The sequence below is a fragment of the Lissotriton vulgaris genome, chromosome 2_1, assembly GCF_964263255.1.
Source record: "Lissotriton vulgaris chromosome 2_1, aLisVul1.2, whole genome shotgun sequence".
Classification (NCBI taxonomy): Eukaryota; Metazoa; Chordata; class Amphibia; order Caudata; family Salamandridae; genus Lissotriton; species Lissotriton vulgaris.
In genome coordinates this window covers 815,618,779-815,636,475 of record NC_141687.1, presented here as the reverse complement: position 1 = coordinate 815,636,475, position 17,697 = coordinate 815,618,779, and the positions used below count along the sequence as shown (strand labels likewise).

Sequence of the window (17,697 nt, the reverse complement as noted above, 5' to 3'; positions counted from 1 at the left end):
TTACGTAGCATGCGCAGGATGTTGAAGCACGACAAGGAGACGGCGTTGACTTGTCTGGTCATGGAGAGGGAGGAGTCCAGGTTGCGTGCGTGGTCTGTTGGTTTGGGTGCGCTGCCCAGGGCGGGGGGCCACCAGGAGTCGTCCCAGGCGGAGGGTGAAGATCCCAGGATGAGGACTTCCGTCTTGTCCGAGTTCAGTTTCAGGCGGCTGTTCATCATCCACTTGGCTACGTCTGCCATCCCTTCATGTAGGTTGGCTCTGGCGGTGGCGGGGTCGTTGGTGAGGGAGAGGATCAGCTGGGTGTCATCGGCGTAGGAGATGATGTTGAGGTTGTGTTGGCGTGCGATGGCTGCGAGGGGGCTCATGTAGACGTTGAAGAGGGTTGGGCTGAGCGAGGAGCCTTGAGGAACGCCGCAGATGACTTCGGTGGCTTCTGATCTGAACGGGGGGAGGCGGACTCTCTGTGTCCTTCCGGCGAGGAACGAGATGATCCATTCCAGTGCCTTCTCCTGGATTCCGACGTTGCTGAGGCGCCGCACTAGGGTACGGTGGCAGACAGTGTCGAAGGCCGCGGAGAGGTCTAGGAGGATGAGGGCCGCTGTTTCTCCGTTGTCGAGCAGGGCTCGGATGTCATCGGTGGCTGCGATCAGGGCGGTCTCGGTGCTGTGGTTGGCCCGAAAGCCAGTCTGCGAGAGGTCGAGGGATCTGTTCGTCTCGAGGAAGGCGGCCAGCTGCTTGTTGACTGTCTTCTCGATGACTTTTGCAGGAAACGGGAGCAGCGAGATGGGGCGGTAATTCTTGAGGTCGGTGGGGTCGGCTGATGGCTTCTTTAGTAGAGCGCTGAGTTTGGCGTGCTTCCAGCTCTCCGGGAAGGTAGCGGTGTCGAAGGAGGTGTTGATGATGTCCCGCAGGTGGGGTGCGATGACAGCGTCGGCCTTGTTGAAGACGTGGTGAGGGCAGGGGTCGGTCGGAGATCCGGAGTGGATGGAGTTCATCGTGCGGATGGTGTCTTCGGTGCTGATCGGGGTCCAGGCGCGGAGGGTGGTGGTGGGGGGCGGTGGTTCAGTCGTGGCGTGCATCGGTTGAGTGCTGAAGCTGTTGTGTATGTCCGCGATCTTGTTGTGGAAGTAGGAGGCGAGGGAGTTGCAGAGGTCTTGCGAAGGGGTGATGTCGTTGTTTCCGGCGTTGGGGTTGGAGAGCTCTTTAACGATGATGAAGTGTTCCTTGCAGTTGTGTGCGTTGTTGTCCAGTCGTTCCTTGTCAGTTGTTAGTGATACACCGTATGTGACTGTCACTACCAGGCACAAGGGAATTACACATTAATCACAGCATATAATGCAGAAACGGTATGGACATATTGGAACATTGTGTTGACTGGTAATGAGAGGTCAAAGTGGAATTCTACAATGTGGTTTTATATACAGACATGGGCATTTTGGGTACCAGATGTGTGGTGATATTGGAACTGTATGGAAAGTAATAATGGAGGCAAGTTGAACAATTATAGATCCAAAACTGAGTATACTGTGGCATTTTGTGGGCATATTAAGACACTACAGAATGTTAGCAGATGGGAGCGCTGTAAAATCTACTTGCGCTTACCAAGGCATTATACAAAGGGATGACGTTGACTATTTGGGACATTATAGAAATTTGTAATTAACCTGTTTAGCGCGCCGAAAATTCCGCCCCAGTGCGGACGTTCGATTGCGCTAACGGGAATGGAACGTTCAGCGGACGTGCGCAGCACTAGCGAGGTAGTGCACGCGACGACCGCTGAACGTTCCCCGCACTTAAGGGGTTAAGGCATGCAAGGAATTTATGAAAACTGACAATATGGGTGTGAAAGAGCAATTACAAAACAGGTAATGCAGGCATATAAATACACTGTGTGACCTGGTTTGGGGGTCAATCCACAAAATGGGCATTATGGGCAGATTGTCGTGCTTACTGCACCAGAATCTGCATGTCACAGTATTATCCAGGTATTTTCCTCAATGTAAATATTGGCATGTTTGACCTGCCAAAATATATCCAGGAGATGCTGATTTTATGGCACCTGTTATTTACCTAGTGTTAAAAATGATGCATGACTCATAATTTTGATATGTGCCCTAACAGGAGCTGCAGCATCGCTTGAATTATATGAGCCAGTGGTAATGAGGGCGTATGGGATTATGAAGTGGACATGCAATGCATATGCATAGAACATTTCTCAAGTGAAGGCTGTGGGCTTTGCCGGCGTCTATTTTCTTTTGTGTCTTTCTTACCTAATGACAATCTTTTTATTAGCAATTTGTGCCAGGCACACATCCTAGAATCATCAGATACCTATGCAATGCCTTGCTGTGGGGAGCTTTGGATGTACAAGCTAGCAAAGGCTTTTAGCTTACAATGTCGCCTGCACAGACATTGGTACATACCATGTGTGATGTATGATTTATACGAACACTTCCAAGCAGTGTTTCAGTCTTTGAGCAAATTTAACTTCCAATTAGCATAGAGGTTACAAAATCCCCTACTTAGTAAAGGTTTGAGCAAATGATCAACTGACGCAACAGGAAGTAAAATGAAATAAAAAATGTCTGTCCATTTTAAAGGCCCAAGGACTCCAAATGCCCTCGCAGGGTTATTCTTTCTTCCCTGGTTACAAGCACCCCTCTATAAGTGTTCACAGGGTGAGTAGGTCATATCTAATCAAATACTTGCGAGGACACACCAGACTCTGCATACATCCTACTGATTATAACTACCTACAACCTGACCACCCACTGTTCTTAGGGGCTGGGGAGTTTGGTGATTGTCGAACGTCTAATTTGTTGCTACCCTCTTCTGGTATGATATCCATGATATTGCAACACACATGGTGTGCATCTTATACAATGTTGTGAGCATAAATGTACCAATGTATAATGCAATACCGGTCTGATATGTGTATGTTATACCATATGCCAACTGATAATGCAATAAAATATGTTTTTATAAAAAATAAAAAAAGTCCCATGGACTTAGTGCTAAATTGCTTTACGTCGCATGAACTTGCAGTAAATATGGGCCTTAGAGCCAGATGTATCAAAGGGTTTTGTCCATTCTGTGTCTATGGGGAAATGTGTTGATACATATGGCCCTTAGTGTAGCATTACAGTAGCATGCCTAGGGCAAGCACGTCACTTCAAATCACTTGCCAGTTGATACCTCAGTAGAAGAGCCATGTTGAATGCAAATGTTATTCCCTGAAAGTTTGAACAATAATGAGGGTATTACCCTATTTAAGGTATAAACATTTTGCTTCATACAAATACACACACACAAATGAACACATTATCAACTATAACATGGTTTTCAGAAACTGCCTGTAACCCAAAATAATCTGTACCAATGTATTATGATGCAAACCTGACTGTAACCTTGACTCTTTGCTTCAGGTACAAGAAGGGCCACAAACTGCCTACGGATGAAAATGTAAAGGTCTTAAAAAAAGAGACCAAGCACTCGATCTTCATTGAGAAGGCGCGTGTGGAAGACGGTGGCTTCTATATCGCTCGTGCCACCAATGTGAATGGTTCTGTCACTTCCGGTGCAGTCCTCAGGGTCTCAGTTAACAGGCCACCCATCAAGAAAGTGGACTGGATAAGCCTCCTTATCCTGGTCATCAGTGTATTACTGATACACCTGCTCGTCAGACAGTGGTGGTGGGACTGACAGCAATGGACCTAGCAACCCTGCCGGAGCAACAACATGAAGGCATTTCCTCTTCTATGCATTGTATTTAGTAGCCTGATTACCTTTTGTTGTTGCCGTTCTGCGTTCACATTTCTAGCACCTTTGCATCTAACGCTTCACTCTTTGTGCCTTCAATACTTCAGTGTGCAGGTGGGCTTTTAAAGTGCGGTTGGTACAAGGAATTGGAAAGGGCCAAAACGAACAAGTTCAGTCTAAGTGCCAGTGTCCTTCGCTGCACCATCTATATAGCTTATGCCTTATGTCGGTTTCCATCACACTTCACTAATCAAATATTATTTTTTTGCTGCACTGTCAACAATTGGCCGTCACTTGCATACTAGATTCTTGCCATTCATCTACAGTTCAATGATGGTTGTCTCTCATAACATCATGGACGAAGTATAGACCGGCAGATATATTTTGACCATATCGACCAAGAAGATTTCATCTAGGTAAGTGTGGCCATACTTCTACACCATGAAGGTATTTGGGAACTGATGCTCTGGTCATGATGTATCTGTAGGTCGATATTTTGATTTCCATTAGGAGGTACAACACCTGACGAGGATAACACATTGTGATCTTCTTCAAAGCAAGTTCATGTTTTTCGATATATTTGGAATAGCCTACTGGAACCCATAGTTAAATTCCTCTGGCAGTGAATTGCTCTGTTTTTAACCCTCCAAACTGCTAAATTCCCAGTTTTGTTTTTATATGGCTGTGAGTGTTAAGGGTTTTCCTGTTTGTAAAAACTGCCACTGTCTGCAGATAACAGTTTGGGGCACTGGTGGTTTCTCAAGACCACACAAGTTCACAAAGGAGCAACCCAATATTAGGACCTGGAAATCATGGCTCCTCAGTTAAGAATGTAGCCCATCAACCACATCAGTCTTTACAACACAAGCCCAGGCGTTACAACGTGCTGACCTTTACATCACATTGTAATACTGAGCAGGGCTTTACAACGCATGTCTTTACACCAAACACCAAAATGTTGTTAGAACGTGTGATATTCTTCCATATATATATATATATATATGTATATATATGTATGTATTTCTAGACATCTATATATATATATCAAACACAGTCAGAAAGCACAATTGAGAAAGGCCACAGGAAGCTTAATAAAAAGTCCATTTATTGTGCATTCGAACTCTTGCCAGCAGTCCAGTCACAGTACAACCGGCTTCTTCAATAAAGTGCTCTGCCAGACGCGTTTCTGGAAATACATTCCTTTCATCAGTGGCACAAAAGGTAAAGTGAGCCTCACGTTGCTTTATCAATTAAGAACACCTGCTTGTGTAGGCGTGGCATTCACAATGCCTCATGGTGTTCGTAGTTTTAATCCAAGTGGAAGCGACGCTCACTCACCATATTAAAAATGCAAATGTTCAGCCCCAGTGGGTAGATGCACAGTGTTCAGTGACAGGGCTGCGCTGCTTTACAGTTTTCAAATGCGAACTTTTGCAGGCTCCATCCCTGAAAAGTATGTATACACCCACATGGATTCCACAGAAAGAAAAATGTTCTTATTTTCTCATTACTTTAGGTTGCCTTTGATATTGTCCTCTCATTGCTAAATTGAAATTATGAATATAATAATGATACTGACAAAAATATTTTATAATTGTTTAAAGGTAATGGTTGTGTAAAATGTATTTGAATTATTAATACAGAAGTAAGTATGGGATTCCAAATCGGTTTCCCATGCTCTGTCCACCAATGAAGACATGTTTTTCCCTCAATTGCTATTGCTGCAGAGGAGGGATCTTGTTGAAGGCTCTTTAACTCATCGGATTCCCCCACGCGTCAGTGCCATGGTTCTATGTGTTTCAACTTAGTCAATGGTTATCCAACAAGGGCCCAGGAGGTCCGATTCTATAGCAGATGTTTCATGGTAACAGCTGATTATGTAAATACATTGTATTTAGATTAATTCTATGTAAATATATTCAAGGATATTCTAAAAATCTGGCATAGATACAACTCTCCACAAACTACATCGTACACCACTGGTTGAGTTATTTGTTTGAGTTAAGTAGGACCTTATGGATGCTTGGTTTGAAGGGCATGAGTTATATGTTCTTGTTTATTTTACATAAATTGTGTGAACTAAAAAACTAAATTCTTTTAATTGGAGGACTCATGAAAACGAGGTGACAGAAAATTGTAGTACAGGTGCAATGTTCATACTACAGGTATATATTTAAAACATGAATCATAACATAAGAAAGGGTTCACAGATTACAGTTAAGTTTTACAAGAAAAGATAATTCATGGTTGTGGGGTTGACCAAATAAGGACAATGTACAAGGACAACTATGAGGCCAATTATACAGGCCAAGAAGTAAACGAAACATTAATGGTTGGAATGCTTGAATAATTCAGCCACTAGTAATCACTTGGGGCTGCATCCCAATCCATCATTATTGTACACACCATGCCACCTCAGTTTGGACCTAGTCATATAAAAATCAGTTGTGGCCCTGCTCCAATAGAAACAGCCCTGTCTAAACTGAAAAGCCAGGACCTCCCTTTACTGGAACACAAGCAACCCAGGACCAGTTTTGACATAGATATGGGATTAGCAGCTGGGTACAACTTGGAACTAGTGATGCAGTGTACACGGGACCCACATCCGGGCATGCCCATTCCACTTAGGGTGACACAAGAAGTACACAAAACAGTGATGGTTGGAATGCTTGAATTAATCTAAGCCATCGGTAAACACTTGGGTTGGATCCCAATTCATTGGTATTTTGAACACTATGTCACAAAGACAAATCAGTCTTGATCCTCCTAAGTGGAACGGGTATGCCCAGACGTGCGTCCCGTGCACACTGTGTCACTGGTTCAGGGAGGACCTGGCTTGGTATTTCGGACTGGACTGTTCCCATTGGAGCAGGGTCAATATATTTTTGCATATAGTTGGGTCCAAACTGAGGTGGCAAAGTATGTAAAATATCGATGGGTTGGGATGGGATGCAGCCTTGAGTGATTTCCGGTGGCTGAGGTTAATTCAAGCATTCCACCCATCACTGTTTTGTATAGCAACATTATGCAGGCCGGGCCTCAATAATATACGTAAAGACATTAACAAAAACCTACAGGCAAGCAATTTGCCCATGCACATATCTAGGAAGGAGGCAACTGCATTACTGAATAAAGGTGTGTGGGTAGGTAAGTGATGGGCACAGTTGTGGTACGTGCTAGGCATTACGGAGAATGGAAAGATTTTAGGGAGATGTACACTTACAGAGCGAATACAAGCACCATTGAGTGCGGCGAGACTGGTGAGTGGGCATGAGGGCGCATCAGTTCTTATGGGGTGAAGCTGGTGTGTGCTAAAGTATAATGATGAGAATAGTTAGGAGTATAGATTATTGGTTAAAGATCGGACAATGCTCAGAAGTGTGGTGGGAGTTGTATTTTTTGTATTATTTTCATAAATTTGATTTAGGGTCACTGTGCGCTTGCTACTTGAAATGGATACCCTGCTACAAAATTAATTCACCAAAAAATAGGGATTACACTTTGTAATGATATTTCGTTCAATGAGTGAATGAGGCAGAATCTCAGTCATCTCCCTCCCTAAGCGAACCTGTTAATTACAGTTGCAAGGGAATGCTCCTACAGAAGCCATGTTTAAAGGATATTGATCCCAGAGAGCCCTGGCCGATGCATAAGGGATTTATAGATGATAATACATTGATGATTTTTAAAAATAATGTACTAGAGAAGGTGAAGATTTTGGTGCGCCTCTAAACTGTTGCTAAAACACTGTAGCTTGTTCAGGGTTTGTAATGATTGTATTTATTTCTTAATCCCAAAATTCCACCATTTGTACTTTCTTTCTAAGCGATTTCATCCCCTCCTGGGGTGTTAGAAATGGGGTTTCTAGTTGGCTAGGGTATGCACCAAAGCCAGGCAGAACCCACGACTCTAGTCAGGGCAAGTAAGTTACACAAGAAAGATAACCTGTGCTCACCCTCTGGTAACTTGGCGCAGAGCAGGTAGGCTTATCATCAGAGGCAATGTGTAAAGCTTTAAAGTAACACACACACCAGTAACACAATGAATACACCACAAAAGAGACACCACACAGGATTATATGAAAATATATATTGTATATTGTACATAAAACATAAACCAAAACAACATGAATCATAAATTCATTCCATGCGCTGGTAAAAAGAACAAAGCACCACAATGCACTGGAACACGTCTTGATGTTCATGGGGGGAATGAAGCGCTAAGCACGCACTGTTTAAGACACCTTTGGAATCCTCAAATGTCCCAAAAGAGCAGGGAGGGGGCAAACCACCCAGTCCCTGGAGAGCACTTGTGTCACAAGAGCAGGGAGGCAGGAAGCAGGCCAGCACATAAGGCAGACAGCCCAAATGGCAGTACCTCCTAGCAGTCCCACAATCCTCCAGTCCAACAGTCCTCTTGGCAAAACAAAGTCAGGGAGCATCTGGCAGCAAGACAAATAACAGAAAAGCAACCCAGTGAGTCCTTTAGGCCACCCAGCAAGTAGCAGGCAGCAGGGCAACAGTAGAAGAGCAGTCCTCTGACAGGTTTTGTTCCAGTCCTAAAAGTGCTCTGAAAACATGTAGCCAGAACCTCTGTACGTTTATTCAAAATTGTCTTTGTTCAAGAGGGACGTCAAAGGAAAACTTAGAAGTGCACAACATTCTCTTTCAACCCCACCTGTGGCACCAGACATTAATCAGCTCTTTCTGTGAGGGCAGGACACAGCATATACAAATGTAAAGTGAGAACGCCCCTCTCTCTCTCTCTTTCTCCCAGCCCAGGAAGGCCGTCAGTATGCAGACAAATGCAGATGTAACCCTGTCACACCCAACCCTTCCTGTGTGATAGCTGTCTAGAAAGTTTGCACAAAGTGTAGCAGTCAACAAGGCCCAGAGATGGAGTTAGGAGCTTGTTGGGTCAAGACTGACAAACGTGAGTGGGCCATAGATACTATACTTAAGGCTCGCCCCTCCAAACTCCCCCAACCTGCGCATCCCTAGCTAGACACCGTGCCATAATGCAAAACCCAGGCGGCCAACACCCTGCAGAGCAAATTACAACACAGTTTATCCCAGTTCTACTTCCCCCGTTCATTCCAGTTTCTCTCATTACTGACGCATAACAGCCCCTGACACATATGGCTAAAAATGAGAGTCCCCATCACATTTCAATAGAAAACACAGACTACTTTGCATGAATGCCGATATCGCCTCACCACTCGTCCCACAGCAACATCACCAATTGTTGGGACTGTGCAGGGGGCCATACGACATAATGCTATCCAACTTCATGTTCAGGTGTAAAATTAATGTAATACATCTTTTTCTTTTGTATTAATGTCACCGATACTGATGTGATGTACTTATCAAAGAAAATGCGAATAAAAATGATTTTGTAAAAAAAAAAAACAAGGCCCAGACATGGATTGGAGGAAAACAAAAAAACACAGATTTATTAGCAGAGAGAAATGCCTACTATCTAAAAGTGCAAAAATCAAGTAGGGGGAGAGTGGACCACTTGTCCTGTGTCACCAGGGTCTCAACTAACGTGGCAGACCATTGTTGTAAAAAAAACCTCGTATACGGACACAGGCGTTGGACGGTATATGTTGATTCTCTACCTTTGTGTACCATAACAGCATTATCATCGGATCTTTTCTTCGTGCGTTATGCTGACCTCCGCCTGGAGGAAGACCGACTGGTTTTGCAGTAGTGGTCAGAGATCAAAAGAACGTGCATGCTCTTATTAAAAAAAGTGTGACATTAAAATGCCTTAATTCAAGACTCCTGTGTTTTATTCTTGAGACATATGAACTAGGAAGCTAAAAACAGTGGTGTGCGTGTTTAGAATCGTTTATCGGTCTGTCGCACTGCTTATCATGGTCAAAAAGGTTAACCTGTTTCAGTCTTTTGGTATCTCTAGAGGCTTTCTTCAGGACCAGTGAACTAAAAGCCTAGTTGTAGCTTTTATAGTAAGAATCCAGGGTGGTATTGCATTTATAGTATCTGAACCTGTGAATAAAGAGAGAAAAGACAGTAGTGGAGAGAACACATATGGACACATATTATGTACTGGCTTTGTCACATGTTGTCTTAGTTCTCAAGGTAGCTGTAGTAGGGATACTATATATACGTATTTTCCCTCAATTTCCAAATTGCAATGGGGTATATATAGATGAAAAGGGTGTTGTTTATACACCTTGTTGCACAGCAGGAATAGCAAAGAGAAGTGGGCAGGGATTAGTTTTTCATTCCAATGTGCTTCTCTATTTGGTTCTTGTGGGCGTTCTTTGTTTGTTGGAATTGTGATGTCTAGTGGTAGTTATTCTTAATGGGTGCTGCCTCGTGTATGCCCGCCAGATCCCAGTAATCATGCTCCAAACGGCTACAATATAATTATATGCCGCAAGGACATGGCGCATTGTCGTGAGAGATTTCTGGTTGTTTACTTTCAGCAGTTCTAGGGATAGTCGCTTGACTAAGTATAGCAAGGCTTTAGAGCGTGAGGGATTAAAAAGAGCTTGAAATGATTAGTTGTTGGTGCCGCCATTGCTACTAGACTAGCTTTGTTTATGTAAAAATTGCAAGCGCTGTGATGTTAGTATGCAAGGACTCTAGTCCGACTAGTTCAGGTGCTCCTTAAGGCTCTAGTTGGATATCGCCGTTATATTAGGCCAACAATACCAGGGAGCGTATATGCGTGCATCGCGAGTTACTCGATTCAGTTACGGCTGCTTTAAATGTAAAACACAAAACACAAATGCCTTCGGGTTTTTAGTAGAAGGTAACATCGGGTTGCCACTCAGTCGGGATAGCCTGTTGCTAATGTGGGGAAATGGAGAGGTGGTTAGACTCTATATTATTCACGGTTTACCAGCTCTTGAAGAGATGTGTTCCTTGTTTACCGGCAGTTTATCGTAATGGCTTGTTCTGACTCTGGTGGTTCCCGGGTGACGTGCTCACGTTGCTTGCCGTCTTTTACCTTGGTACCGGCAATTGAAAAGGACAAAAGACTACGGTCTGTTCTCTGGTTGGCATCAATGGTTGGCAGTAGTGTATGTCAAGAGGAAATATTCATGGTGGTATGTTACCTATCAAACTCCGTCCCCATAATTAGGCAAACTTATTAATAATGAGGATTTGTAGGTTGGATGTCTAAGGTTCATACAAAGATATTTAGCAAATTCTGCTGTGGGGTATTAAGACGCAGTAGGGACAGCGTGAGATATTTAATTGCAAAGCGCTGTCTCCATATTCAGTGATGTAGAGTACATACTACAGTTTTTAGACATATGGCTATGATGTTTTGTTAAAGTTAGTTGCGGATGTTACACTTGTAGTCATATAGGTTTAATTTCTATGGAGGCGACATTAGTGCTGATTTGTATTCCTACTGTCTTGTCACATTTGATGTTTTTCTCTGTTTAAGGATTGATGATGAATAGCGTCACAGGTTCCACCTTTAGGCTAGAGAATGCCAGGGTATATTGTTATTTAGTCCTTCTTTATCAGTTCTGAAGCTGTGGACCCAGCGTTATTCTTTTTCATATAGGATGCGTTCTGCGTTATGGCCTTTGACAGGGAGGGTCTCTAGTATTACCCAGTTGATGTCTTCAGGGCAGTGGTTGTGCTCAATGAAGTGTCTGCTCATCTTTGTCGTGGCTCTTTTGCATGTGATGTTGCTCCTATGTTCAATGATGCATTGTTTGGTTTTGGGGCAAGTCATCCCTATGTACTTCAATTCACAGGGACAGACTATCATGTATACCACGTGTGTAGTATTACAGTTTGTTTGGTTACATAATTCCCATTTGAAAGATGGTAGTAGTTGGAGTGTCTTTGTCGCTTTTGTTAGGCTACATACAGAGCAGGAGCCTCAGGGGTAGGGTCCTGTCACTGGATCCATGTTCCATGCAGACATTATAGTATTCTTTTTTGGGACTATGCTCTGTTTTGTGTGTACTAAGATGTCTTTTATGTTCCTGGTTCTCTTGTTGGCGAATCTGGGTTTTGGACATTTGAGATAGAGGTGAGGATCTTCCAGTTCTTATTGATGATCTTTTTGACATCATTAGACGCTGTGTTGTATGTAGTGACACAGGTTAGTAGGTCTTCCGGTTCTTCACGTGTCATTGTTTGTAATAGGTTCTCTCTAGGTTGATTGCAAGCTCTTTTCTGACATCTTTTTATTGTCCTGATTGGGTAATTTCTCTTGACGAGTTTATTCTCCAAGTCTTTCGCCTGTGTCTTATAGTCCTCCAGGTAGCTGCAATTGAGTTTAAGACGGAGAAACTGGCTGTATGGTAGGTTCTCCCTAAGTGGCCGGGGATGAAAACTATTGTATGAGAGTATGCTTTTTTGGGCTGTCTGTTTGTTGTAAGTTTTTGATTGTAGCGTTCCTTCTGCTGTGAAGATTGTGATGTCAAGAAAGTCCAGTTGTTTACTGTCCGCTGTGTAGGTAAACTTAAGACATTCGTCTCAGGTGTTAATCCATGTTACAAACTCTTGGAGCTTTTTTTGGGTGTCATTCCAGATCATTATCACGTCGTCTATGTAACGTCGCCAGAGTTTAATTCCTTCAAAGTAAGGATGGGTGATGGTCTGTATGTGTTCTTGTTCGAATACACTGACATATAGACCTGCTACACTTGGGGCAAATGTGTTGCCCATAAAAGTGCCATGACATTGTCCCAACAGGGTGCCTTCGTACTCGAATTTTTTTTCGGTGAGGGTAAGCCTACAGCATTCTAATATGAAATGTCTTGGTGTCTTATGGTCCTAGGTTTCACTGAAAAGGATATTTTCCAGTGAATCTAGTGTTTTTTGTTGGGGCAGACTGGTGTAGAGACTTTCTACATCAAGTCCTATCTAAAAGGGGCATTTCTAAAATAGTAATGTAAAATCCAAACAGACCATTAAGCAGGGTTTATCACTACTATTCCAAACATACCAAACATGGCAATGTTACAACTTTCAGATCAGGAATTACCACTGCAAGGGGGCGTGGCTAGCGAGCCACGATGGCGTACGGAGACTGCTAGAGCTCCGGAGCCACCAGGGGTTCAAAACCCTGCCGAGTGCTTCTGTCGGGCCCTGCATCACGCACAAAGACCGGATCCTGGGTCGCTGGGTTCCCCGGCAGCTTCTGACCGAGTTTGAAGTCCTGGTATGCCGCGGATGACGGCGGACGGACCCGATGCCGGTGAGGCCTTCCCCCTCGGCAGCAACCAGGGATTAAAGTTGACAGTGCGGCCGTGAGGCCCGGAGCGTCTGACACCGGAAGTGCTGGAGCCTGGTTGCCGAGGGGCACTGGGGGCCCAGATACCGGATCGCCTTCTAGGGCTGTCAAGAACGTGACTGTGCCCTGCAAGTTGACTGGCCCACAAGCAGAAGGAGCCCAGGAAACACGGACCCTCACACCGGCGAGAGACGCGGCCAGCAGGCCCTGGGGGATGGCGTGATCTGGTGACCCCATGGACCGGAGCGCGGACCAAGGAACGCAGATCAAAAGGTAGGGGGGCAAGGCTGGTGACACCTGGGAGTTATTCGGAAGCCTTCTCCCTCGCCCCCCCCTTCCTTCCCCCCCTGCTTGGACGGCCATACCCGGTGGGGAGCAGCGATACCAGCCACCAACACTACTATTGGCCCTCTGCATAGCGGGAGCGGGGCCCGAGGCAATAAGGTGCCACCGCTGATTCCCCAAACCACATCGGAGACACCTGGCATTCCCGTGCGCCACACCCTAGGGAGGCACACCCAGCTAGCCTGCGCCTGGCGGGATAATCTTCTCTGGCCCGCGGGCAGGGACCTGTGGATACCAGAAGACGAGGATATGAGGCCATAGACTGCATTACCACGCTGCGGGGACGAATCAGACGACCCCTACACAGTTCGGTGGGGTCTAACCTGAAACGATTGGCTCCGCGACGTAGGGGATACAGTCTACACAGGCCACCCAGGGCCATAGGACATATTCTGAACAGTGCCTCCCTGCAACGTGCTGGACACCCGGATTGTGCAAGCCATGGTCCGGAAAGGGGCCAAAACCCTGGAGCGGCGAGACGGCCCGACTGTTGCGGTGCCCACTCGAGAGATTGCGCCAGGGGAGACCCTGCCGGGGTTGGCCGAACTGAATCCTCTTGGGGACCAACATGTGGACAAATTGGACCTGATTCTACAAGAAATTAGGGACTCCAGATCAGCAATGGAGTCACCACCAACCTCTCCTTACTAAAAGCAGACCATAATAAACTAGCCGACAAGGTTAAGGACCAAGGCATCACTTTAGCGGACTTGACCCCAACGGTGGCGGATCATACTACCTCTGTTCAACAATTACAACAACAGGTGGCATCTCTGATGGACCGCATGGAAGATGCGGAAGGCCACAACCGGCGCAATAACATCCGCGTCATTGGCCTTCCGGAACGCAGTGAGGGGACCCACGCGACGGACTTTATGGAACACTGGTTCCGAGACCACGTGACCGCGGAAGGCCTGTCACCACTCTTCTGTGTGGAAAGAGCACACCGCATCCCCACTAGACGACCTAGACCTGGCCAACCGCCGAGCCCATTGATTGTCCGGATACTTAACTACCGGGATAAAGATTTCCTAATACAGAAGGCCCGGGAAAAATCCCTCATAGAATATGAAAACTGGCGCATCTCTCTGTACCCGGACTGTGGTACAAAAACAATGATCCTCTTATTTTGAGGACAAGAAGAAACTCCAAAAGGCCAAGCTACGCTATGCTTTACTATTCCCGGCCTGCCTCAAGATAGTGTATGACAAAAAAACACACTTCTTTGAAAGCCCTACGGACGTGGAGGAGTGGATGGAGGTGATGGGCATTGACGGTAGCCAAGAGACTACCCAGGGTGAGTCGGCCAGCGGTTCCAGGAAAGGCCCTGAACATACCGATGGCGCATCTCTTGCCCCGGCGACTGGACCGTGATGGCTTAGACCTTCCCGAGAACAACAGAAGGACGACCAACTAGGAGCCGTCGCCTTGGTGGGCACCTTCAGAGAGGATCAGGAAACGATTAATACAGACACGGGTGACAGCACGGTCCACTCGGACTCGGAACACAGCATGGTTTTATTCCCGACTGTAACACCCAGAGCAGCTGATGAACAGTTGGACAATGGACAGGAGTGACCTCCCGAGGAGGTGTGACCTACATATTCTACAAGATCACTGATATCCTTTTTCTGTCACTTGTTTGATGCTAATACCTATACAGCGTGGGAGGGCAATAAGTTGGTTGGGAGACTATCTTTATATAGTATTGATGTGATGCCCCCAAGACCGGAATACATGTACTTTCATAAAAAGTATCCTCAGAGGGTAGACCCACTATGGATATAAGATCTGACATCTCTTGGTTGGGCCCCCCCAGAAGCTAAATAGAATTAACCTCCTGATATTGACACCCCTGGTGGCACCGTTGAGCCAGCAGTGCAGGAACGAACGGTTAAGATGTTTAGAACAGTGCTAGGCCACCCCCCAATGGCGCATGCACCAATGCTTGGTTTGTTATATTTATGGTTTTCTTGCTCGGCTCAGTGAGGTTTCTCAGCTGCGCCAAAATAGTTCTGTTTTTGGGTGGGAAGAAGTACGTCTTCTGGCTGTTAATGACACTAAATGCCGTGAAGGGCATGGCATTATTTTACGCTTCCTTTGGGACTGATTATGGCTGACACCATAGGAAAGTATAGACTGGCTACCTAGAATGTGTGCGGGCTTGGGCCATACAGAAAAGACACAGGATCCACGCATTCCTCCTACGCAATCACGCCCAAATAACGTTCATACAGGAATCTCACTTAACAGTGTCCGAAACCCACACTTTGCGGAAAAGATGGAGGGGAACCATATTCTCTACTTCTTACTCCGCCTTCTCCAGAGGTGCTACCATTTGGGTGCGGCATGGCACTCCCTTTGTAGAACTAGAGAAGAAGGTCGACGACCAGGGGAGATATGTCCTGGTGAAGGGCACTCTAGATGGTACACTGCTTGTTCTTGGCAGCATTTATGCCCCGAATTTTGAGCAGGAGGCATTTATGGCCAAGGTAGGCCGGGCCTTGGCTGACTGGGCAGATATTCCCTGGATCCTAGGTGGGGACTGGAACATGGTTTTAGATGTCGACCTGGATAGATCACACCCTCCCCTTCAGGTGACCGGGGTGCATAGACTGACAGAATCATTCCGGACTTGGCTTACGGGATGGGGGATGGTAGATGTGTGGCGTGCGTTACACCCGACCCATAAAGAATACTCTTACTACTCCCCAATGCACAACCTACACACATGACTTGACAGGTTCTTGTGCTCTAGTTCTCTATTGTCCAGATGCAATCTATCGGAATACTTAGCTAAAACCTTCTCCGACCACCGACCGCTGACACTCGACCTGCATTGGGTTAGAGTGCTGTCTCCGGTGTCCACCTGGAGACTTAACCCACTGTTGTTAGACGACGGTCCCTTCCGCACATCGCTGTCGGATACCCTAGACAACTACTTCAGAGAGAACTGGGACACAGCAACGTCCAATTTGATGGTGTGGGACGCCATGAAGGCTGTGATACGGGGGGCTGCCATAGGACAGTTAGTGGGTGCACGGCAGGAAATTCACATGAAGCTTTGCGAGGTCGAAGACCATCTGAAAATCTTCGAGAGGGAAGTGAGCGCGGACCCCGGGCGGAAGGGGGAGCTGCAGACTGGCAATATAGAACACACGGAGCTGTTGGAAACGCTGCGAATGATAGACCATAAAGAATATTTGCGCCGTCAACAAGCTGAGGAGGACAGGTCGGGTGCCCTGCTGGCCCGGCTGGTACGGGATAGCCCTGAACCCCCGGTAATTACACAGATCAGAGATGGGTCCGGGAGGGTCGTACATACGCAGTCTGAAATTAACAGTGCATTCCGTGATCACCTGAGAGCACTATTCGCTCCTTTCCCCACGCATGATACGAGCGAGATCCCGGACTTCTTACAGGACTTACCTTTCCCGACTCTGACTCGTGACGAGCAGGCAGGGATGGACAGGCCTATCACGCAACTGGAAATCAGGATGGCTATCCAATCCCTCAACCGCAGTAAGACACCGGGTATGGACGGGCTACCAGTGGAGTTTTACCAGACTTACTCTGCAACCCTGGTGCCTATCTTGGAGAAAATCTACAAGACATCGTATGAGTCGGGTCATTTACCTGTTTCAACGATGCAGGCCCTAGTCACGTCTATACCCAAGCCTGGCAGGGATACTCTTGAGCTGACTAATTATAGACCCCTCTCGATGCTATCCACGGAGTACAAGATACTCAGCAAGGCTACTGCTCTGAGAATACAGACACAGACCCAGCTGATACACTTGGATCAGTGCGGATTCCTCCCGGGTAGGAGTACCTCCCAAAACACGCGGAGACTCCATGCCCTCATGTCTTCCACACCGCAAGACCTCCCCCGGGCTGGCTGTATCGGGCTGGACCTCCGGCAGGCGTTTGATTCCCTCTCGTGGACGTTCATGTTTGAGGTGTTATGCCGTTTTGGCTTCCCAGAGGCACTACTAAAATGGATACGGCTATTGTATACGGACCCTACGGCCAGGGCACGTACTGGTAGGTACATCTCGGACAGTTACTCGGTCAACAGAGGCACCCGACAGGGCTGCCCGCTGTCCCCCCTCTTATTTGTCCTGCGTTAGAACCTCTGGCTATAGCCCTCCGAGCTCGGGTGGATAGGGTGGGTATCTCCATCGGGGGGACTCATAACCTGATATCGATATATGCTGACGACATCTTATTATATTTGCGGGACCTGGATGGAGACCACTCGACCACAGTCAATATTTTTGATCGCTTTGAAGCTGTGTCTGGCCTAGCCGTTAACCCTGCAAAATCAATAGGCCTTTATTTTAGGGAACTACAACA

At 46.3% G+C, this 17,697-nt stretch overlaps 1 protein-coding gene across 1 annotated transcript in view; it reads left to right on the top strand.

The window, feature by feature from the left end:
• The window catches only part of CCDC141 (coiled-coil domain containing 141), a 658,578-nt gene extending 654,784 nt beyond the window's left edge, over positions 1-3,794 (top strand). Inside the window, exon 24 of the mRNA XM_086956207.1 lies at positions 3,426-3,794. Within this exon, the coding sequence (XP_086812333.1) occupies positions 3,426-3,702 (277 nt within the window). The 3' untranslated portion in view covers positions 3,703-3,794. The remainder of the gene's footprint in view (positions 1-3,425) is intronic.
• Positions 3,795-17,697: the final 13,903 nt, after the last annotated feature.